The sequence below is a fragment of the Ursus americanus genome, chromosome 6 (genome assembly GCF_024610735.1).
Source record: "Ursus americanus isolate L20-20 chromosome 6, mUrsAme1.1.p, whole genome shotgun sequence".
In the NCBI taxonomy this organism is placed as follows: Eukaryota; Metazoa; Chordata; class Mammalia; order Carnivora; family Ursidae; genus Ursus; species Ursus americanus.
The window spans coordinates 46,700,054-46,724,929 of record NC_142132.1 but is presented as its reverse complement, the minus strand read 5'-3'; the positions used below and the strand labels follow the sequence as shown (position 1 = coordinate 46,724,929).

Below are 24,876 nucleotides of genomic sequence, written 5' to 3'. Positions count from 1 at the left end.
GCAATGCTTCTAGGAATCCTGGGGTGCTGGTAAAGCGCGAAGAGCCCTGGGCCGCACTTGAGACCTATTGAATACGAATCTCTGTGGGTAGGATGTAGGAATCTGAATTTTAAGATAATAATTCTCAAGTTTGAGAATTTGAGCACAGGCCAGGGTAAGCGAGATTCAAAAGGAAACCACTAGACCACTAGCATCGTTGGTTACTTCTGGAAACATTTTTTTGCTGGAAGCTCTGGGGATCTGAAGCAAGCCCTCAGCTTATAAAAGGTGCCTCATGACTCTTAGATGGTGGGGGCGAGCAACCTGTCCAGCCCAAGCTTCGTGGGCTGCCGCTCTTCCAGGGCTGGCAAACGTGGCTTCCCAATGCCTCACCGTCGTGAGGTGCCTTTGAGGGGAAGACCTCTGTGTGGTGGTCTCAGCTCTTCTTTGTCATCAGGAGGAAGGTCTGGCTTGGGTGGGTCCAGACTGGACAGCATTTCTCAGCGAGTGGCTTCTGGGAGCCAGAAGTCAGCTGGGTGTCCAGGCCACTGGAGCCTCCCAGATCCGTCTCAGCCTTAAGAGGCTGTCCAGAATTATGATGGTATTATTATTATTATAACATTGACAGTTAACTTTATGTGTCAACTGGACTGAGCCAGGGGTGCCCAGACATTTGGTCAAGCATTATTCTGGATCTGTCTGGGAGGGTCTTTCTGGAGGGGACTGACATTCTCACTGGTAGACTGAGTAAAGCAGATTGCCCTCCTTGGTGTGGGTGGGCCTCATCTAATTGGTTGAAGATCAGAATAGAACTGAAGGCTGAGGGAGAGGAACCCCCCTTCCCTCACTGTGCGACAGCGTCAGCCTTCTGCCGCCCAGCCGGAACATCTGCTCTTCTTGGGGCTCGAGTCTGCTGGCTTTGGACTGGAGCTTACACACATCGGTGCTCCTGGTTTTCGGACTTGGACTTGGACTGGAACTACACCAACAGCTCTTCGGGGTCCCCAGCTTGCCAACTGCAGCTCTTGGAACTCCTCAGCCCCCATAATTGTGTGAGCCAATTCCTTATAATAAATCTTGTTCTCTCTTTCTATATATATACACACACACACACTATTGGTTTGGTTTCTCCAAAGAATCCTGGCTCATTTCTTTTCTGCTTATAAAACCAAAATACACTTGTAAAAATTCAAATGTTACATAAATATATAATACAGAGAATCTAAATTACCCGTAACCCTATTATATTAATAGTCAGTATGGGTTTCTGCATTTGCTTAGAATATAGAACGCCGCAAAAAACATTCCTGCCCCGACAACAATAAAAGGGTGAGTAAACTACAAAGTCATGACGTTTCTTGAGTTCATCAGAAAGGCAACGAGGTCATCTGAGTTCTGAGGAGAGAGGACAGCCAAAGCGTCTCGCCTGTGGCACAGCACTGCAGGAAGTTCGGCCGCGAGGAAACCCAGTACAATGTGACTGGATCGTTAAGGCAAAGAGGGGACTCGTTTGTCTGCAATGGCTGGGCCTCCTCACAAAGCCCAGCGTACATTCGCTCGCAGGCTCTCTTCCCCAGGCCTCCACAGGAGCCTCAGGAGAAAGGCCCGAGACCTGCCTCGCTGCTGAGGGCCTGCCGTGATCTTCAGCTCCTGGCATGAAGTCTTGCTCACTTCCTCAGATGCTCTCCTAGGAAGCAAAATTCTTAATCCACTAGAGAAAGGGCCGTAGTCCCTCCATCTCCAGGAAGAAGTAAAAGCTCATGCCAGTTGGGGGAAAGGTAGACGAGAACACCCTATAACCACCAGGGAGGGTCAGGAAACCATCCAGAGCCCAAGAACCCATTCTGATACCAACTGGAAATGAGCTGCCACTGGAGAGGAACAGACGCGCACCCAACACATGGCTAAGACTGGAGCCAGATCAGGATAACACGCCCCGACCACAAGCTGCAGGAGAAGGAAAGGCATGGAGAGGGGTACCATCTATGCTGCACCCCACTGGAAGTGGAGTACAAACCCTGAGAAAAAGCCTGCCGCGGCCCAGCTGCACCCCAAGCACCGTGGCCGCTGCCACACGAGTCTGCATCTGCGGGGCTCTGAAGGTAGGGACAGCAATGACACAACCCACACCCACCTCTCCTCCTGCATCAACTGATTTCCCCCAGTAGACTAGAAACAGAGCAGCGTGCCCCGAGAGCACACCAAACTGCTATCTCTTCTATGGTACAAATAACGTTCAGCATTCAAGGCGAAAACACTGTTGATAAATAAAGCCATCAACGGAATCGGACTCAGATACAACCGTCCCAGATGGGGCCATTAAAATAACCGTGATTACTATGTGGAAGCATCTAGTAGGAAAGATGGACAACATGCATGAACAGATGGGGAGTAATTTTAGCAGAGAGAAATTACAAGAAAGAGTCTAGCCGAGATACTACAAGGGAAAATATATATATACCAATAAGAGACACGAGAAATGGAGACGTCCGCGGATGAGCTCCGCGGTAAAGTCCGCGCAGTGGAGGAATACGTCTGGTTTGCCAGAGATCACAGAGCTGACACCAAGGTACTGTCAACAAAGGAAAAAACAGAGAAATTAGACTTGATGTTAATTCAAATTAAAACTGTTTGTGCTGCGGAGGACGCCATCAAGAAAGTGGAAACCCACACAATGGGAGAAACCGATTGTTGATGCTAGGATGTAAAATAGCCCAACTGCCTTGGAAAACAGTCTGGCAGCTCCTGAGACAACTGCACCCACAGTTAGCAATTCCACTCCGTGGTGTATACTGGAGAGAAACGAACATCTACACGGCGACTTTGATGCAAACGCTTACCGAAGCATTATTGATAATAGTCAAAAGGTGGAAACACCATGTTCCTCGATGAGCAAATAGGTCAAAAGTGGTGTATCCACACAGTGGACTATTACTTGGCCATAGAAAGGAATGAGGTGCTGAGCCACGCTACGACCTGGGGGAAGCTTGAAAACACCATACTGAGTGAAAGAAGCCAGGCACAGGAGACCACAAACTGTATGATTTCATTCATATGAAATGTTCAGAACAGGAAAATTTCTGGAGACGGAAAGTAGACTAGTGGTTGCCTAGGCTGAAGGGGTAGGTGTCGGCGGGGCGGTAAGTGGTTGATAGGTAAGGTGTATGAGGTTTCTTAACGGGATGATGGAAATCTCCTAAAATGGACTGTTCTGGTGGCTACGTGTATCTGTGCCTAGACTAAAAACCATCGAATCATGCACTTTAAGTGGATGAATTGTATGACATGTGAACCATAGCTCAATAAATATGCTTAAGAATATATATTAGTGAAGTCTCACAATTCTTTGGGTGTATGATCTGTTTTCTCTGGAATCCTCTTGTTCCTCTGGAAGATGCTGGGACTTGACCTAGTTATGGGACTGGTGGTGGTGGGTCTAGGGCATTGCCTTTCAAAGCATCTGCCCTGGATGAAGTGCTCACCGTGTTTGTAAGCAAAGAAGCCTGTTCCTCTCCGACACAGAAGGGCAAGCTACTTCCACTGGCAAGGGAGGGATGGAATGACGTGAGGGTTCAAGTTTTTAGTTTTATCTGGATCCAACCAGATGGCCCCATTACAAATTTCATGATCCCATTCTTTTTTTTTTTTTTAAAGATTTTATTTATTTATTCGACAGAGATAGAGACAGCCAGCGAGAGAGGGAACACAAGCAGGGGGAGTGGGAGAGGAAGAAGCAGGCTCATAGCGGAGGAGCCTGATGTGGGGCTGGATCCCATAACGCCGGGATCATGCCCTGAGCCGAAAGCAGACGCTTAACCGCTGTGCCACCCAGGCGCCCCTCACGATCCCATTCTTGCCCTCTCACATGAAAAACTTAGTGAGACTATGATTTTAAATGATTGAAATTGAATTTCAATGGAATTGAAATTTAATTCCACAACCTACATAATCAAATGTTCGTTTGATTTTAAGGAATATCAGTCTAGTGTCTGTAAGAAAGGAGAGAATCTTTTTAGAGTTGTCATGGAAGCTTTCTGGTTCTTGACCAGAACTTAAGCTGAAAGTTTGTCATTCTCTTTTGGTAAACAGTCGAGCATGCTCAAAATAATCCACCCCACATCACAGTCCTTATGGTCATCATTACCGCTGCAGTAGTCAAGTGGGGCAGCCACCTGGCCTCCCAAGGCACATGCTTCTTTCGTCAGATAACCACAGGCGAGAACGTGATGCATTGTGACGTCACTGCATGCCATGCATTGCTAACATTCCGTTTCCCACTAGCAGGTAGTTCAGCGCTATCTTCAAGCCCAAGGACACAGCCAAACAAATCTCTAAATCCCACCTTTGTGGGGTTATCTCCTGTGACCACTGGCCAGTGTTAATTCTATATTGGTCAGGGTCCAAACAGGATACAGAAACAGCACAGTAATTCTAACAGGGAAGGTTGAATATAAAATTTATATACTGCCACCAGAATAGACACATAGATCAATGGAACAGAATAGAGAGTCCAGAAATAAACCCACGCTCTTATGATCAATTAATCTATGACAAAGGAGGCAAGAATATACAATAGGGAAAAGACAGCCTCTTTAACAAATTGTGTTGAGAAAACTGGACAACTACATGCCAAAGAATGAAACTGAGCCACTTTCTTACCCCGTACACAAAAATAAACTCAAAATGGATTAAAGACCTAAATGTGAGACCTGAAACCCTAAAATTCCTAGAAGAATACATAGGTGGTAATTTGACATCAGCTGTAGAAACATTTTTCTAGATATTCCTCCTGAGCCAAGGGAAACAAAAGCAAAATTAAACTATTGAGACTACACCAAAATAAAATACTTTTGCACAGCAAAGGAAACCATCAATAAAACAAAAGGCAACCTACAGAGTTGAAGAAGACATTTGCAAATGATGTATCCAGTTAGGAGTTAGTATCCAAAATACATAAAGAACTTCTACAACTCAACACTAAAAAACCATAATCCAATTTAAAAATGGGCAGGGGATCTAAAGAGAGATTTTTTCAAAAAAGACATACAGATGGCCAACAGACACATGAAAAGATACTCAGCATAGCTAATCATCACAGAAATACAAATGAAAACCACAATGAGATACCACGTCACACCTGTCAGAACGGCTAAAATAAAAAACACAAGAAACAACAAGTGTTAGTGAGGATGTGGAGAAAGGAGAACCCTCTTGCACTGTTGGTGGGAATGCAAACTGGTGCAGCCACTGTGGAGGGCAGCATGGAGACTCCAAAAAAAAATAAAAAAATAGAATTACCATATGATTCAGTAATTCCACTACTGGGTATTTATTCGAAGAAAATGAAAACACTACTTTGAAAAGATAATATGCACCCCTGTTTATCGCAGCATTATTTACAATAGCTAAGATATGGAAGCAGCCCAAGTATCATTGCTAGATGAATGATCAAAGAAGATATGGTATATATATATATATATATATATATATATATTGGAATACTACTCAGCCATAAAAAAGAATGAAATTTTGCCATTTGTAACAACATGGATGGACGTAGAGGGTATAATGCTAAGTGAAATGAGTCAGTCAAAGAAAGACAAATACCATAAGTTTTCACTCATATATGGAATTTAAGAAACAAAACAAACAAACAAAAAACCAGACTCTTAGATACAGAGAACAAACATGGTTGCCTGAGGGGGGTGGGGGATGAGTAAAATAGATCAAGCAGATTAAGGGTACACTTATTGTGATGAGCACTGAAAAATGTATAGAACTGTTGCATCACTATATTGTACACCTGAACCTAATATAACATGATATGTTAATTATAACTGAATAAAAGAAATTATTAACCATAATATGCATTTATCTACTAAGGGGAAAGAGAACTCTGAGGAGTAAAGTGTCTCTCCAGTGCCCTCTACTGATAAAGTTTAATATAATTGTAGATGGCAAAGGAGAGTATCACAAACAGGGTGAGGCAGAATTTAGAGCTAAGAGACAAGCATCACACGTGGTGAGCTTTGCTTTCTTAGCCAGTCTGACAATCTCTGCCACTCAAATGTTTAAACCACTTATATTTAATGTAATTATCAATATCATCAGATTTAAATTGACCATCATGCTATTTATTTTCTCTGTCCCATCTGCTTTTTCCTTTCTTCTTTTGGATTGAGCTTTTTTTCTCTTAAATGATTCCATTTTATCTCCATTATTGACTTACTAGACTTAGTTCTTCATTTTATATTTTTAGTGGTTTCTCTAGGGATACATTATATAGCGTAACTGACCACAGATTACCTGCAAATATATTGTACCACTTTACATATAATGTAAGAATTGCTGGATCATATAGTAATTTTATGTTTACTGTTTTGAGGAATGGCCAAACTGTTTTTCAAAGTGGCTACAAAATTGTACATTTTCACCAGCAGTGTATGAGAGTTTCGGTTTCTCTACAGCCTCACCACACTTCCGATTATCTGTCTTTTCAATTCTCGCCATCCCAGTCGGTGTAACGTAGTATCTCATTTCAGTTTTGGTTTCACTAATGATGTTGAGCATCTCCTCATGTGTTTCTTGGCCATTGGTATGTCTTCTTTGAAGAAATGTCTACGCAGATCCTTCGTCTGTTTTTAAATTGGGTTATTTGTCTTTTTATTGTTGAGTTGTAAGAGCTCTTCATATGTTCTAGATACAAGTGCTTTATCAGATATGGGATCTGCAGATATTTTTGCTGAGTTAAAATTCTACATTGACAGTTTCTCCTTTAAGTAATTTAAAGATGCTGCTTCCCTCTCTTCTGGCTTGGATGTTCCTCCCCCCCCCCCGCCCCCCTTATGAGACGTGTGCTACAATTTTAATCTTTGTTCTTCTGTATGTAATACCCTTTCCCTCTATCTTCTTTTAAGATTTTCTACCTGATTGGGGTGCCTGGGTGGCTCAGTCGTTAAGCGTCTGCCTTCGGCTCATGGAGTGATCCCACGGTCCTGGGATCAAGTCCCACATCAGGCTCCTCCGCTGGGAGCCTGCTTCTTCCTCTCCCGCTCCCCCTGCTTGTGTTCCCTCTCTCCCTGGCTGTCTCTCTCTCTGTCAAATAAATAAATAAAATCATGGAAAAAAAAAGATTTTCTACCTGACTTTAAGCAATTGGATTATGATGAAACATATGGTTTCCTTTATATATTTCTTGTGTTGGGTTTATTGACCTTCTTGGATTTATAGATTTCACAAATTTTGAAAATTTTTCATTAATTATTTCTTTATATATCTTTCTCTTCCTCCTCTCCTTTGGGGATTCCTAATTTGTACATTAACCCAACAGGAGTTGCCCCATCTCATTGACGCTCTGTTTTGTTTTGTTTTTTCCAGTCTTTTCATGTTGGTGCATTTCATTTTGGATAGTTTCTACAACTATGTCATCAAGTTCACTAATCCTTTCTTTCTTTCCTTTTTTTTTCAGACCACTACCATGATTTTATTCTTAAATAAATGCTCAGTCTAAGGCCAGATTAGGCAGACAAGTGGGCCTAAAGCCGAGGAAGTGCAGGTTTTACTAATCCTTTCTCCTCTTCATTTGCTGTTAATCTCCACTGTATTTTTCGTACCAGAAAAATTTTTTCGTCGCTAGAAGTTTGATTGAGGTATTAAAAAATATTGTTTCTGTATTTCTTTTTAACATGCTCATGCTTTCCTCTACCTTCTTGAAAACACAGAATACGGTTATAACTGCTTTAATGTCTACTCAGCCATTACCTGTGATTTCTGTGTCTGTTTTTACTTATTTCTACTTCTTTATACGCCTACCTTTTAACAGATGCCAGACATGTTACCTTATTAAAATGTGTTGGATATTGTTGTGTTCCTGTAAATATTCTTAAGCTCTGTTGTGGAATGTAAGTAAGTTATTTGGAGATCGTTTTAGTCCTTTAGGCTTGCTTTTGAGCTTTGTTAAAGAGACCAGCACATCTCTCAGTGAAGAACTAATTTTGTCCTACTTCTGAGGTCATGTGGTTCTCAGTGTTCTGCCCTGTTTACCGTGAGGTTTCCCAACCTGGCTGGTGGGGACTCTGACTATTTCCGTCCCCCTGTGAACTTTGGGGATTTAGTTCTGCCCATTCCTTCCGGGGTGGGGAGTGGTCCTTTGGTCAGCGTTGGGTCATCTCACATGTAGGGGCCAATCTGTTCTCTGCTAACTGGGTGAGGGGGGCCCTCTGCACGGGTCTGAAGGCTCTCTCTGGGACCGGACCTTCCTCCTCTCCATGACACTTTTCATTCTCAGTGCCTCCGTCTTCTTTCCAGTGCTCTGATCCAAAAATGCTACCTAGCCTCTGCCCCCTAAGTTCCCCAGTCAGCCTCCTCAAGTAAGGGAGCTGGCTGGGCTGCGTGGCTTCCCCCGCCCTGCCTGGAGACCTGGAGACTCTGTCCAGGCCGTACTCTCCACAACCACAAGCCTCACCTCATTTGCTTGTGTTTCTTTTTCTCTGGAATCCCTGGTCTGTCCAACAGCTGGACAGCATCGGGTCACATATTTTGTCTGTTGATTTGGTTATTTAAAGTGGGAGGGTGACTCCAGTCTCTCTGACCCCAGAAGCTGAAATCTTCTGCATTGGTTTAGTTGTTTACAAGGAGAATACGTTCTCTTCTTACTTGGGTGATAGACAAGTCAGCTCAGGACAGGGGAAGAGGCTGGAGATGCCCACATGTTCCTCCGAGAGAAAGCAGCCAGCCCAGCTGTCCTCGGTGAGCTGCAGGAGAGGAACGTGCGTCAGACCTCACTCTCCCTCAGACAGCCTCGTCCGATACGGGGCAGCGGGCAGCATCACAGCCTGTCCCTCTCCACAACTGTCCACGTTCCCACTGGGCCCCCCCAGGCCCCCTCCCTGCACCAGCCCCAAAACCGTATGGATGATCCCAGGACAGCCTCTGGGATCACAGCTCAGAGGAATCATCAGAGTGAAGGATTCTAGATGGAGCCAGGTGCCCTACCTACTGTGTAGATGGGGAAACGGACCTGGAGGGGCAGAGCAATGAGCTCAGTGACAGTGGCCTGAGACCTGTCAGGTCAGACCCTGGCTCTCCTGACCCCAGATCTTCCTACTGCACAAAACAGAAAAGTGATTAAGAAAAGATCGCCCGATCAACATGACACGTCACATCAATAAAAGGATAAGAACCATAGGATCCTCTCCATAGGTGCAGAAAAAGCATTTGACAAAATACAACATCCACTCATGATAAAAACCCTCAACAAAGTAGATTTAGAGGGAACATACCTCAACATCATGAAGGCCTTCTATAATAAACTCCCAGCTAAGATCATCCTCAATGGGGAAAAACTAAGAGCTTTTCCTCTGTGCTCAGGAGCAAGACGGGAACCATCTACTCTCACTGGAATTCCTAGCCTCAGCATGCCGACAACAGAAATAAAAGGCATCCAAATTAACAAGGAAGAAGTGAAACTTACACTCTTTGCAGATGAAATGATACTATGTATAGAAAACCTGAAAGACTCCACCAAAAAACTGCTAGGGCTGATAAATGAATTCAGTAAAGTCGCAGGATACAAAAATCAATGTACAGAAATGTGTTGCATTTCCATACACCAATAATGAAGCAGCAGAAAGAGAAATTAAGGAATCAATCCCACTTACAATTGTACCAAAACTAATAAGATACCTAGGAATAAACTTAACCAAAGAGGTGAAAGACCTGAACTCTGAGAACTATAAAACACCGATGAAAGTAATTGGAAATGACACAAAGAGGGGCGCCTGGGTGGCTCAGTTGTTAAGCGTTTACCTTCGGCTCAGGGCGTGATCCCAGGGTCCTGGGATCGAGCCCCACATCAGGCTCCTCCACTGGAAGCCTGCTTCTTCCTCTCCCACTCCCCCTGCTTGTGTTCCCTCTCTCGCTGGCTGTCTCTCTCTCTGTCAAATAAATAAATAAAATCTTTACAAAAAAAAAAAAAGAAAAGAAAATGACACAAAGAAATGGAAATGGAAAGACATTGCATGCCTGTGGGTTGGAAGAACATTGTTGAAGTGTCTGTAGTACCCAAAGCAATCTACATGTTTAATGCAATCCCTATCAAAATACCACCAGCATTTTTCACAGAGCTAGAACAATTCTAAAATTTGCACGGAACCACAAAAGACCCCACAGAGCCAAAGCGACCTTGAGACAAACAAAGCTAAAGGCATCACAATTCTGGACTTCAAGTTATATTACAAAACTGTGGTAATGAAAACAGTATGGTACGGGCACAAAAACAGACGCATAGACCAATGGAACAGAACAGAAAACCCAGAAATGAACCACAATTACATGCTTCAACAAAGCAGGAAAAAATACGCAATGGGAAGAAGAAGTCTTTCCAACAAATGGTGTTGGGAAAACTGGACCACTTTCTTGCACCCTAAATAAAAACTCGAAATGGATTAAGACCCAAATGTGAGACCTGAAACCATAAAAAATCTTAGAAGAGAGCACAGGCGGTAACTTTTTGACATCGGCCGTAGCAACTTCTTTCTAGATATGTCTCCTGTGGCAAGGGAAACAAAAGCAAAAATAATCAGGACTACATCAACATATAAAGCTTCTGCACAGCGAAGGAAACAACAAAACTAAAGGCAACCTACAGAACGTGAGAAGATATTTGCAAATGACATATCTGATAGAGGGTTAGTGTCCAAATTATACAAAGAATGTATTAAACTCAACATCCAAAAACTGAAAAATCCAATTAAAAAGTGGGCGGAAGACATGAATAGACATTTTTCCAAAGAAGACCTACACATGGGCAACAAACACATTATAAAATGCTCAGCGTCACTCATCATCAGAGAAATGCAAATCAAAACCACAATGAGATGATGTCGCCTCACACCTGTCGGGATGGCTAAAATCAACAACACAAGAAACAACAGGTGTTGGCGAGGATGCAGAGAAAGGGGAGCCCTCCTGCACTGCTGGGGGGAATGCAAACTGGGGCAGCCACTCGGAAAATAGTATGGAGGCTTCTCAAAAAGTTAAAAATAGAACTACCCTGTGGCCCAGAAATTGTACTACTAGGTATTTACCCAAAGAATACAAAAATACTAATTCAAAGAGATACATGTACTCTGATGTTGATAGCAGCATTATCTACCATAGCCAAGCTATGGAAACAGTCCAAGTGTCCAACAATTGATGAATGGACAAAGAAGATGTAAGATATATATGCATATATATGTGTGTGTATATATGTATACACACACACACACACACACAGAATATTAGCCATAAAAAAGAAAGAGATCCTGCCATTTGCAAGGACATGGATGGAGCTAGAGTGTATTATGTTAAGCAAAATGTCAGTCAGAGAAAGACGAATACCATATGATTTGACTCATGTGGAATTTAAGAAACAAAACAAATGAGCAAAGTGAAAAAAAAAGAAAGAAAGAAGAAGAAAGAAAGAAGAAAGAGAGAAAGAGAAAGAAAGAAAGAAAGAAAGAGAAAGAAAGAAAGAAAGAAAGAAAGAAAGAAAGAAAGAAAGAAAAGAAAGAAAGAAAAAGAAAGAAAGAAAGAAAGAAAGAAAGAAAGAAAGAAAGAAAGAAAGAAAGAAAGAAAGAAACCAAGAAACAGACTCTTTAGCAAACAAACTGATAGTTACCAGAGGGGAGGGGGATAGGGGGATGGGTGAAATAGGTGATGGGGATTGTTGTGACGAGCACCGGGTATTACATGGAAGTGTTGAATCACTGTATTGCACACCTGAAACTTGTATTGCACTGTATGTTAACTAACTGGAATTTTTTTAAAAAACGCTTTTATTTATTTATTTATTTATTTATTTATTTATTTATTTATTTATTTTTGAAGACTTTATTTATTTGAGAGAGAGAGCATGAGTGGGGAGGAAAGGGGGAAGCAGGCTCCCCACTGAGCAGGGAGCCCGATGGGGGGCTCGATCCCAAGACCCTGGGATCATGAGCTGAGCCGAAGGCAGATGTTTAATGGACTGAGCCACCCAGGTGCCCCCAAATAAAAACTTTAAAAAAAAAGAAAAGCGATTGACTTTTAAAAACAATAATGCTTCCAATCCTTCTATTCGGAAATGACAAATACATTAGTGAACAAAGAAGTACAGTCAATTCTTAGACAAATGAGCCCGACCTACGTGCTAACAGGGCAAGACAATGATGTGGACAAAGCTGGTTACAGAATAGCATGTCAAGTGTGAGCCCATTAACGTGTGTGTCTAATCCCGTTAACGTGTGTGTGTACACACCACAGGCACACAGATTTACGGAAGCAAAAAGATTACGGAATGATATGGCCAAACCCTTCACAGTAGTGATCTCTGGGGGAAGTTGGGCCACTGGGTGTGAAAATTCACATCCTAGTTCCTATTTCTCTGTGTTGTACCCATTTCATATCATGCATGAATTATTTTTATAATTGAACTCAGGTGTTAGCACTTGACAATATTGCTCATAGGTGCTTAAGGTGGCGAGGCCTAGGTAGCCCTGCGCCGGCGAAGTCTGGAATTACCTGGAACTGGGGAGGAAAAAAAATTTCCCAGCAGGAAGTTGCTGTTCTCAGATATCGCCACCAGAGGGAAGCAGAGGACCGGCCGATTGTTGCCAGAGGACTGAGGGGTGGAGGGGTTGGGTGGCTTCTGAACTGGCGAGGATGTCAGGGGAGAGAGAACCTGACCACAAGGTTTGAAGCTGACTCCACTGTGGTGCGGGGCTGGGGTCAGGTCCCGAGGGAGAGGAGGACGAGATACATGCTAGCCAGAGGTCTCTTGCCTCAGCCCGCGGAGGAAACTGAGGCAGAAGCCCAGTCAGCGCTGAACTAACATGGTGTGGGTGCCTGGGGAGGGGAGGAGAATGGCCTGCAAGGAGCCAGCAAACCCAAGTCCCTTCCAGAAGCGAGGCATGGGCTCCACATCTGCCAGCTGCTCAGAGTGAAGGTTTCAGAACACAGAGCTCAAGAGGTAGGAGGCGGAAGGAGACCCTGGGGACGCCCCCTTCTGAGGCAGTGCAGGCCAGGGGACTGTCACCACCTCTGTGAGGGCTGCAGTAGCTAACAGTTCTTGAGCACGTTCTAGCTGCCAAGCACTTTGCCTCCTTTTAATCGTTAACAGTGACCCTCGGGGAGATAGACGGGCACTATTCCCATCTTGCGAGAGAGGACACCGGGGCTCGGGGGGGGGGGGTGACTTACTCAGGACGACAGCTGATGAGCTGCGGCTCAGTGTCCAGTCCATCTGACCCAGAATCCCTGCCGGGATGAGGGTGGGCAGGCAGAGACGGAGGTCGAGGCAGGTGCCGTGGTCCCAGACTGGGTCCCAAATCGCCCCCTGGGCTGCAGGAACTGTATGTGGAGGGGCCTGTGGGGGCTGAGCCCGACCTCAAGGAGTGACCACAGGTGGGGGCGGTGGCACGTCAAGAGGGTGGTAAAGGGGACTGCTGCTCAGCTCCCAGCTCGGACTGCGTGGGGACGGGAGAAAGTACTCTTCGCATCTTGGACCAAGATGCAGGATGTGGGAAGGTAGCCTGCCTGCATGCATGGCTCTGGGGAGGAGAAGGAAGAGCAAGCATCCAGGGAGAGGAGGCACAGATGCTGGGCCTGACTGGCCCTGGAGGCAGTGGAGGCAGAAGCAGTGGTACCGCCTCGTCCCCCCCGAACTTTTCAAGGGCAGAGGTGGCAGGCGGGTTGGGGGCTGTGAGGGGCCTGGGCTTGGCTCTGGCTCCCACCGCGGGGCGTGCACTCCATGGTTATTGGCTCTGAGCAACTGCAGGAAGGCTGGCAGGCCAGGCTGGGCGGGTGTGAGGGGCCTGAGAGCAGGCCAGGTCAGCCCGGATGTCCGACTGGCTGTCTGGGAGGGTGCACAGCTGCAGGAGGCAGGGATTAGGCCCCCGGGGCTGAACATAGCCTCGGAGACAGATGTCTCTGGGAGGGGCCCAGGGAGGGGCTCTACTCTTGCTAGCCAGGTGATCTTGGACAAGTCACTCAACCATCCCAAACCTCAGCTTGCCCATCTGTCAAGTGGTCCTCGTCCTAGCTCCCAGCTCGCAGGGTGGTTGCAAGCGTGGAAGTCACATAGTTCAGGGGCTGGCACAACGGGGAACCTGCTGGATGCTGGCCAGGTCTTATTTCCTCATTTACTCCACATTCAACCCCGCGAGGTGCCAGGCCACACTGGCGCTGGAGATGCATAGAGAGAGCCCTGGCTGCTGGCCAACAGGACCCTGCAGGGCGCTGGGTGTGGGTGAGGCTGTGTCTGGGGACCGCCCCCAGCCCTTCGCCTACACTTGGCCTGGGTGCACTCCCTCGGCCTGGCTCCCCTTGCAGCTCGTCTGCTGCCCCGGAGGAGTGGAGGGGGCAGCACATGAGACCCCAGGCGCTCATCACTCCAGCGTCCTCACCATCCTGCCCGTCCTGTGTCCTGGATGATTTGAAAACAGTGCAGGCTCCGCCCCCCTGCGCCCATACATCCTCCAGTACCAACAGACGAGGACGGGGGTGTTCACGCCCCCAGGGCTGTCATCCCACCTCACAACACAGGGACACTCTCCACCGTTTGAGATGCGAGGACGGACTTTCGGTCCCTGCGTTGGGCCGAGGGTCGGGGCTTGGCTTCTCCCACCTACCCGAGGGTGCCGTGGTCTGGACTCATGGTGAGGGACTCGCGGGGACGGGGATGTGGGCAGATTCACAGGGAGTCCCTTACCCTTCCGGGCCGGAGTTTCCTCCTCCCTAAAAGTGACCCTTGGGTCGGAGGGGTCAGGGAGAGGAGCTGCCCTGGGGACCCCCAGCTTGTAGACAGCGCAGTAGCACCGTTCTGGCTGGAGAGGGTGTCCCAGGGCTGCCCACTCCCGCAGGACTCGCCGGGGCGCAGCCAGGCGTCTGAGGGCGGGTGTGAGCGCATGGCGTGCGTGTGTGTGAATACGTGTGTGGCGGGGCGAGGTGAGCGCGGGGCCTCTAACAGCGCTGGATGAAGTGGGTGTGTTTAGAGGGCCCTTTGTGCCTGAGGACAGACCGTTCCTGGCTCTGCACAGAGTTCCAGGGAACAACCAGATTCCTGACTCTGGAGGCGGCCGCCCTCCCCCCGCAGGCCGCCCCCCTGTCCCAGCTCCTCCTGCCCCTTCTCCCTCCCCCAGAGGCCACGGGGGAGCCTGGCCAAGGCAGCCCTGGCTGGGACACTGCTTGGGGTGCTGTTGGGATGCCCGACCCTGGGTTTCCGAGGCCAAGGGGAGAGGGGTCAGGGTGTCTGAGGGCAGGCGGGGGCCCGACTCCCAGCTCCATGTGGGGCCCAGCCCCAGCTCGGGGCACACACCTGGCCACAAGGAAGTCCTCCACAAGGAAGTCCACTGGGAGTCTGTCGTCAGCATCAGAAACCGCAGCGCGTGCGGAGGCCAGATGGCACAGCAGAGCACCCCGCTTGTCCGTGTGGGGCGTCATGCCCTCCCTGGGCCTCCGCTTCTCTACCTGCCCTGTTAGCCTCTTGTTCCCTGCCCTGGCTCCTGCTGGGACTGTTAGGGGCACACGTGAGGCCACGGAGAAGACACGGGCCTGCAGCTGGAGGGCGGCGCGGCCCCGCCTCCCAGTGTGAGGAACCCCAGCGCGCGGCGGGGGCCCCGTGGGAGGAGAAGCAGCCATCAGCCCACGCGGCCCGCAAGTGTGTCTCGATTGCCCCCAGCACACAGATAAGGACGCCGAGGGGTGCTAGGAGCCTTGTCTGGGTCCCACGAGGGGTCCCAGGGCTCCCAGCAGGTGCCGGTGCTGAGATGGGAAGGGGGGGTGAGACACTGGCCTGGTCTCCCTCCCCGTGTCTAGAGCAGGCACCGAGGGGGCTCCGTGCTCCCAGGCCTGGGCTCAGCCCCAGTGCTGCCTCCACATCCCTGCACGGGGACTGAGAACTCGGGGTTCAAACCCTGTCACTGCCCCCCGCCCGTGGGGTGACCCCGGGCAAGCCTTCCCCTCCGGGGTCCTCAGTGTCGCCCCGACAGAAACGTGAGGGGTGTGAGTAGGTGTCCGGGGGAGGCAGGGGCAGGCCCAGCGCGGGGCCGTCCTCTCCGGTCCCCTGACACCCCTTCTGAGGTGGACTGTGTTCTCTCGGGGCCTTGCAGCCAGCTGCCTCTAGACACGGACGTTAAGTCTGACCGGAAATCCTTCCTGTCCAGGGGAATGACTGGTTTCCACAGCTCCGGGAGATGTCGAAATGCAGGCTGTGTTTGCCTTCGGTTTGTTTTCTTTCCACGGAAAACAAAACACACACATGGGCGCAAGCACATCGACGCACCAGGGTGGATAACCGAATGTTAACCTCGAAGTCTCAGCCCCGGCGCACAGCGGGTGCCCAGGGAGCGCCTGGCGGCCAGTCAGTGGACCTAGGGGTCCTGGGCGGGGGGCTTGGCTCCCCCTCTGACTTCCTGTGTGACCTCGGGCAAGGTGTTTCCGCCCCTGTCACAGACAACAGGAGCAAGAGAGCCACGTCCCTGGGGACCCCCCGGGTGCCAGGCCAGGCACTGGGCCTTGTGCTTACAAGGCCATCTGATCTGCCCGATCTGCACACTATCCCTGGGGCAGCTGGGGCTCAGGGAGAGGCGGAGGAACAGCTCAGCTTCACACAGCCGGGGGAGGCAGGGCTGTGGGGCACAGGGGCACCCTGACAGACCAGGGCTCCAGTCCTTGGATCTGTACAGATCCCTACTGGGGAGGGCGGCCCCCTCCTGGGGCTGCTGGTGGGGTGCCTGCCACCAGACAGGCACTCCTGGGAGATAATCCCCTCCTCCTCCTCCTCCTACGTGTTGGGGTTGGGTCCCCCTCTCCACTCACCTGCTTGGCTCTGGTTCCAAGTCCAGGTTGACTCTGGCCCTGTTGGCCACATCACTCACCCTGAGGGCAGGCATCTCGGGGTGAGTGTGCCCGCGAGCAGGGAAGGGCTTGGTGGCTTCTGGGAGTCACTGGACACTCCAAATAATACAGGGGCAACACTCCCTGCTTCTGAAGTCAGGGATTTCTGCTCCTGCCAGTTCCCTCCCCCTCCCCCACCGTGCTCCCTGACCCCAAGGACCCACATCTTTTCTCTGCTCTCAGAGGCCACATGCAGTCTGGAGGCAAGTTCTGGCCCACAGACACATGGTTTGACCTATATACTATTTACAAGTTTAGTAAGCTAGTTGCCAAAATTTAAAATCGTAAAATTTCACATAACCACCTGGATCTTCAGGACCACTCCTCACCCCGTCCCCCGCGCCAAGCAGTATATTCTTAGATAGCAGTAATTGGCCAGAGCTGAGGATGGAGTGCTCCGCCAGTGCGGCCAGAGCCTCTGCCCACTGGCCTCCCCCCTGACATCACCACTGTGAGGAACCATTTCAAAGCCTGGCATTTCTCAACATTGTACACTGGACTTCTCTGGGGCTTTAAAAACCTGAGGACACAGGCCAAGTTCTCAAGCATCTCCTGGGTGGGACCACAGCTCCCATCGTGATTCCAGCGAAAAGCAAGTTTGAGAGTGACCAGAGCGCTGGCCCCAGGCCGAGGGGCCCCCATGTGTCGGTGGCTTCTTGAGAGCCACTGCTTCCTGTCCACGGCTCTCAGCAAGAACCCCACCTTCTGACAGCCCGGCCTCATCCTGGCTTGTTCAGAAGAGAGAGATCCTCTGTTCCCTCTCCTGGGGACTTCCCAGGAGGCCTGGATGCTTCTGATTGCTCATCGTATGATGCCCAGGGTCTAAAGCCCAAATCCTGGGCTTGGCAAGAGGGCCAGCCACGGCGGTGGGGCCCAAGCTGTTGCCTCCAAGGAAGATTCACTCCTATATATGGTCACCCGGGAGTCCCATTGCTGAGCTAACGTGTGACCTAATGTGCCGACAATCTCGCCCAGCCTGGGGCCCAAGCTGGGGAGGGCCCTGACTCTGGAAAGAGCGTCCACTTGGGGGCAGAGGGGCTGGGAGCAGGCAAATCAATGGGAGGAGGCAGGACAAGGACAAGAGGACCCAGACCCGGGACAGGAGAAAGGCAGCTCGAAGTCCTCCCCACCCCACTTGGCCTCACGCATCGGAGAAGACGTCCAGCTCCCCACGGATGCTCTGTGTAAATAAGGAAACCCAGGAACCTCTCTTGCTTTTAAAAGTTCTTTTAATACAGCATGAAAAGGCTATATTGCTATAGGCAAGCTGTATACAGATTTTCCAGGAATAAGGCACACAACGGAATGCCATCCCGAGGGCGGCCCTTCGGAGAGGTCGGGAGCCTTCTCCATGCACCCTCCGAGCTGGGCCCACGGGTTCTGTTTGTCTTTTTAGCTGGACACACACGTATTAACAGATACAGACACGGACAGGGTCACCACACGGGAGCGGAGGAGGTCCGACGGCGAGGCTGGCGACAGACGGCAATGGGCCCTTCTGCCACCATCCCTTGGGGGACGGCTCAGCCACCTCCCTGCGGGCCGGAATGCCTCCCAAACTTCAGGATTAGTTGTTGCACTGGGCTACAATGTAGTGATGCTGGATTAAATATTCATTTAGAGTAGATTCAAGTCTATTAGACGTTGGAGGGCAGGTGTAAAGGCTCTGGTTGACGCATCCAAGTTCAAAGAGTGCGGGGCCCAGAGGCGTGGCTCAGATGGTAAAGCTCCACAGAGGAGCGTGGAGAAGTCTGCTCCCGTTCCCTCTTCCCTCCTGGGCCCCGCTGACGGGAGCCCTCCGCCAGGCCAAGGAGGCCATCTTTGGAGCTGGCCAACCGTGGAGGGGCTAGTTCGTCATCAAAGGCTGGCTGCGTAACACTGCGAGGCCCCTTCTTCCCCTGGCCCACTCCCTGTCCCCCCCCACCACAAAGTTAATAACCATAATAACAAGATAATAATAAGAAGGTGCAAAAGAATGGATTACAATGCTGTGTTTGTTACCCTCAGCTGAAGAGGCTCAAAGGGGTCACTATTCCCTTTTTGGCTACGTATCTAATAATCGCTTCCCTTAGAAAAAGCAATACTTTCCAAAATACACGTATGTATAAATACAGGACACGAACATATTAATAAGTCTAAGCACTTGAATAATATGCTTGGCTACTTAATACTGATATTTTCATCCAAGGAAAACAACAGAGAAGAACAACAATATGGCTTAAAGAATTGCAAAGATTTTTTCTTCCTCATCAGAATTATGTACCAACTTCATATAATATTCTATGTAGATAATATTTCCTTCTTAATGTAGTTCGGTTGCATACTTTTTACAGATCAAAGCATAGTAAAAAATCAAACCAAAAACAAAACGAAACAAACAAAAAAAAAACCAACAACAGGAAAAAAAAAGAAAAGTTCTCACCATAAATATTTTCTGGCAGCGCAACCAGAAGGTTTGCAAAAATACTTCCAGAAACCTTCATCTGATATTCTACCGCCCTCCTGAAAGCTCTGAACTTCGAAAATGCCTCTCTTTTTGTTTTTTTTTTTCCTCAAAAATCAAACAATTATATTTTTCTTTTCTTTTTCTTTTTTTAAAAAAAGGCCCTCAAATATATACAGACAAAGATCACCATGAAGATGTTTTTCGGGAGAAGGTAACAAATTCAGTGTTGTGAGAAAAATGGGTAACCAGAAGAAATTTTAACATCTATGATTTTTTTTTCAAAATACACACATAGTATTTTTCTTAAAAAAAAAAAAAGGAATTCTGTGTCAAGTATAACTCAAAATAAATACAAATTCACAAGTAGAACTATCGAATACTTCATATGGGTTAAACACTGTTATCTCTCAGCTAGATCCCTAGATCTACTCACTGCAGGCGATTGTCCCTTTTGAACATACAAGCCACACACTTTCTTGTCTCCCGGGCTCTCAGGCCCTCTGAGCACTCTGTCCTCACAGTACCCGGCCTGGACAGCACAGCCCCTGCTGCCCACAGAGAGCTCCCACATTCAGCCAGAGCCGTGCAGGGGTGGGGAGTGCGGAGGGGCTGCCTCGGGCAGGAGGGCCCAGCCCCCACACTGGCCTGCTCCGCGCAGATGGCAGGGGCGGCCGCTACCAGCTGGGCAGCCCTCCTGAGAAGGTCACTTTGGGGTGATATCCCATTTCCTACTGGCCCGGGGAAGGCCCTGGTCTCCAGCAGTCTGGAGCCTGCGTTCTTTTTAGGGTGTGGGCTGCCCCCACCACCGCAGCACGGTTGGCAGGCTCCGGGCCTCCTGGGGTCAAGACCCCCGCCACCGGGTCCAGGTCCCTGGAAGGGCTGGGTCCTGGTCCTCACGGAAGAGACCAGCACATGGGCCACCACTGTGGACACTACCTTCCTCAGTGCACTAGGATGACTGACAGTGACAGCTTCCCCTTGGGGACAGAGAGCCTTGGGCCGGGATGACTCCAGCTCACCTTGCCACCGCAGAGAAGACAGGGAACAGCTGGGAGGGATTCCTCGGTGGGAGGCGAGGGTGTTCACAGTCGGTTGCTGGGCCCTCTGCCCCTGTGGGCAGCGGGGAGGTGGCCACAGGGCTCAGGCTGGAGCGAATATCCTCTTGTTAAGTGCTCAGAGGGCATGGCCCCTGACATCTCCCCTGAACCGCCCTCCCCCCACCCCGGGGTGCAAACACACTCACACCATCTCTTCAACTTGCTCCCTGGACCCCTGGTTATCACTTCACTGTTAATTCCTCAGTTGTACACAGCATTTTCACTTGAAAACAAAAGGCGACCAGGCCCCAGTTGGGTGACCTTGAGCCATGGTAAACACTGAATTTCAGGCCCATTTCATGGTCTGATTTTTTTTTTTCCACAGAGGCATAATGTTGGGGCAAAATCAAGTGACCCATTCCCGCCAGCCGACTCTCTCCCTCTCCCTGGGAGAAAGGAGGGACGATGGGACAGTAAAAATAGGGCTTCTCACAGGGGAGAGAGGAGAGAGGTGAGCGTGATCCCTCCCGCCAGCCAGGACAGCGGTCTCCCTGACCAACATGACTTGCCCAGGGGCCTCCCTGCTCCCTTGGGAGGTAGGAAATCCTTGTCCCCATTTTATAAAAGAGAGATTCTGTAGCTTAGTTGGGGTTGCCCTGTGTGAGGGGGGGATCCTTCTCCCTCATTTTTGCTGGGGTGGGGTGGGGACATCAGACAGGGCGGGGGTTACAGGCAGTGACCGGGAGAACCGGCATCCTTCAGCTCTGTCCTAAGTGACTGACAGGTGACTGCGTGTGGTGTGGGGCTTGGCGAGCCTCTCTTGGTGAAGCTCCATGTGAACCCCACAACACCAGAGCTGAGATGGGCCTGTGCGCCCCGGAGCCGCTCTCTCACTAACTAGCAGGCGCCCTGAGGGCCGGAGATGGGAAGTCCTTCCCGAGGCTTCGTAGTGTGTGAGCAGCAGGGCCGGCACGTGAACCTAGGTCTCCAGACCACCAGGTCCGTGTCTGTCCTGCCAGAGTGTCTTCCCCACCGGGCCCTACGGCCTCGATCAGGGCGCGGACCCCAGTGTGGGTGGGGGTGAAGGAGAGCGGTAGGGAAGCAGCCTGACAAAATCCAAGCACGAAATCCCATCCCAAGGGGGAGACGTGTGTGGTGGGGGGCGAGGGGAGGCGTTGTCTGAGGTGCCCCACGTCACACCATGGAACACTGTCCCACATTCAGCGCCTCCCTGTCCCTGACCTCTGGGTCTGGGGTATGCCATACTAATGATGTCACAGGCAGTGGGGTTTGGGGCTCATGGTGGGCAGGGGGCAGAACGTCCACTCCCCAGCAGCTGCTAAAACAGGCGTCAGCTCGCCAGGATTGCTGACTCAAACTGGACAGAAACATACGGCTCTCTGAGAGTGGCTTTGCACACGGGGCAAACTGGAAGGTTCTGGGTAGAGAAGGGGGCCTGGCTAGTCTTGGGGAGACAGTCCCCTGCAGGCCTTGGGATTCACAGTACATTTAGTGCACTTGTGGCCAATACAAGGCTGCTCACCCCAAAGGGAGTCTCAGAGGAAGACCGCCGGCAGGGGACACACCAAGGGCTTTCTGGGGTCCTGGGTGCTGACCTCTGCTCACCCTTGTCCCCTCCACACAGAGCCCAGGCCCACCTGTAGAGAGTCCCAGAGGCCCGGCGTCCTGTGGGGGCAGCCACATCCATAACACTGTTTGTCAACACACATGAGACGAGAACCTAAGACAACCCTGCCTAGGCGTGTAAGGCTGCAGGACCCGAGGCACCGCGGAGAGACCCAGGCAGGGGCGGCTCCTCCGGCGGCCGGGCAGGCGGCTGCAGGCACGGCGGGCGGCGGCCGGCTCACTGCACCCGGCGGCAGTAATAGCCCAGCACCTTGCACTTCTCACAGAGGTGCTGGGGGTGCTCCTTGCTCTGGTCGGACACATCCAGGCCGTCGGGCTTCTCCAGAGGTCTCTGCAGAGAGGAAGGGGGGAGTGGAGAGAAAGACAGAAACACAGAGAGAAGCAGGGAGAGTGAGACAGATGCAGAGAGAGGCACAGAGAGAGCACGAGACAGACACACAGACAGGGGTGGGGGTGCCTGGAGAGAGAGTCTGGAGTCACAGAGGTTGTTTCCCTAGGGGCCTGGGTCCTTCCTGCCTTTTGCCTGTGGCAGGTGCACGGCTGGGGCTGGGGGGCGGGGGTAGGGGGCGGAGAGGCTCCTGGACCGCGAGGTCTGGGTGCCACTTTGCCCTCCCCCAGGACTGTGGGAGCAGCCACCCCCGAAGCTCACAAAAGCCCAGGACACAGGCAGGATGGTGAAGCACAGACATGACCCAGATAAGGAAATCAAGGCCCAGAGCAAGGAAGCCCCAGGCCCACATCTGATCTCCAGCACACCTGGCGCTCCTTCCCAGGCTACCTGTCACTCCCGGGCTTGAGGTCAAGGAGCCCTCGGCTCTGTGAGGTTAGCAGCCAGTGCCTCTCACCCCAGGGCCTGGTGCAGTCCTTCCCCTGTCCGTTCAGTAGCCAAAGGAGTTGTAGAACCCCACTGTGTCCTAACAGGGAAACTGAGGCCCAGAGAAGGGAGGTGGCTTGCCAGACCTGTGGCGCTACTCACGCGCTATGTGACCTCCGGGGGCCTCAGAAAGTGGGCCGTCATTGCACGTGGGTTGTGGGGCAGATGTTTGTCAGCTAAGCAGTCTTAGGCACGCAGGAGAGCACTTCTGCAACGCAGGGTGTTTCCTGCTCCCGCTCCCCCCCCATCCTGGCTCACAAAAGCCAGGACAGCTTGTTTCCCTGGAAAATATATGGAGGCGATTAGGCCCACCTCCTGAGGCCCAGGGTTTCTTGGCTGGTCGTCAAAGCCCCAGCCCAGAACCCCCACCTGCAGAAGGGTCCCCTGCCTGGATCTGGGGGGACTCAAAGGCAGCCGGTTGGGGACAGCTGGGACCCACATGCTGAGGAGAGGGGGCAGGAAGCACAGGCTGCTGGGGGGCCACAGAGCCTTGGTGTCAGTGGGATGGTCCTGGAGGGAAGCCGCGGGCAGACGGCAAACTGCCCGAGAGCAGCACCCGGGCTTTTCTGGCCCGTCACACAACTCCCGGCCCGAAGCAGACACTGAGAGCAGTCTGGGAAGTGGAAGAGCCGCAAGGCTCCAGGAGGTGAGCACAGAGACGGTGGAACGGCAGGGTTCTGATCCCAGGGTCGTAAAACCCATCTCCGTGCTTCCAAGCCTAAGGCCGCATAGAGAAGGTGTGCGAAAAGCACAGGAGCCTCGGCCTTGTCTCAAGGGGCTTTAAGATGACCGGCCTTCCTGGCTAGGGGAGAGGAGGGAGAGTTTAGCTTTGTGTCAGACGGGCTTGAGCTACCTACAAGCTGTGCGACCTTGGGCAAGCCACCTGGTCCCGCCACCTGGTCCCTCCGATCCTCCCTCTCCCCATCTGTAAAAGGGGAGGTTGGTGACACTCTTCTTATGGGGTCGTTGTTACAACTCAATGATCAGAAAGAGCAGAGCAGATAAAAGCTCTTCATATTGCTTGTTATGATGACTGATGGGGGGGGCACCACCACGGGATAGGGCACCGAAGCCATGACTGCAAGCTGGAAGGCCCAGGAAGGCCCCCTGACCTACCCGCGCAGACATCTCGGGAAGACAAACAGCAACCCACGGGCCTGGCCTGCAAGCCAGGGCTGGGGAGCGCCCTGCCGGCCCAGCTGCCGGGCCGTAAGAAGGGCTTCCTGACCTGGAGCTGAACGCTGGTTCCCCATCCCCCCACCCTCGTCATCACCGCACCCAGGGGCCCCACACTCTCGGCTCCCATAGGTCGGAGAAAGGCCGTCCTCAAGTCTCTCCTCCCCCACATCAGACTTGGCCTGGTTTCCAGCTCTCCATGCTGGCCAGAACGCCTCCCTGACCCAGTCTTCCGGGTGGGGCCAGAGAGGCCAGAGTAGGCAGGCCCCATACCACCCCGCCCCCCATGGTTTATACTTCGCAAGGTATTGCCACGCAAACCATACCACCTAACCCGACAACCTCGCCGCAAGGGGGCTATCGCTATCGTCGTTTTTACAGCTGAGGAAACCCGAGGCCCCAAGACATTCAGGGTCTTGGCCAAGGGCCTGCAGCTTCCCCTATCTACCCAGGGTTGCTGGGTAAGAGCTTCTCCTTGAGAAGCTGGACACACCCTTCTGTAACCTGGGCGGGAGTTAATAACATACACTGTGTGCATGATGGAGAGAGCCGTGACGAGCTCGGCAAGACTTAATAATGGCTGTGTGACCTCTAGAAGTTACTTAACCTCTCTGTGCCTCAATTGTCTCTTCTATAAAATGGGGTTACTAAGAGTAGCTACTTGATAAGGTGGTTGTGAAGAGTCAATAAGATAATACACGCAAAGGCACCTGGGCAAAGTGTCGGCCAGTATTACTACCATGTATGTTTGTTGCTATTGTCAGTGCGATGGAGCACTGGGGGCAGGCTGGGGGCAGGGG

At 50.7% G+C, this 24,876-nt stretch overlaps 1 protein-coding gene across 4 annotated transcripts in view; it reads right to left on the bottom strand.

Moving 5' to 3' along the window:
• Positions 1 to 18,107: 18,107 nt before the first annotated feature.
• The window catches only part of ZCCHC24 (zinc finger CCHC-type containing 24), a 60,955-nt gene continuing 54,186 nt past the window's right edge, over positions 18,108 to 24,876 (bottom strand). For 3 of the 4 annotated variants that reach the window (XM_045783370.2, XM_045783368.2, XM_045783369.2), the window contains one exon: positions 18,108 to 22,357. In XM_045783370.2, coding sequence (XP_045639326.1) covers positions 22,244 to 22,357 — 114 coding nt within the window. In that variant the 3' untranslated portion in view covers positions 18,108 to 22,243. The other variant, XM_087862991.1, reaches the window with a different exon arrangement.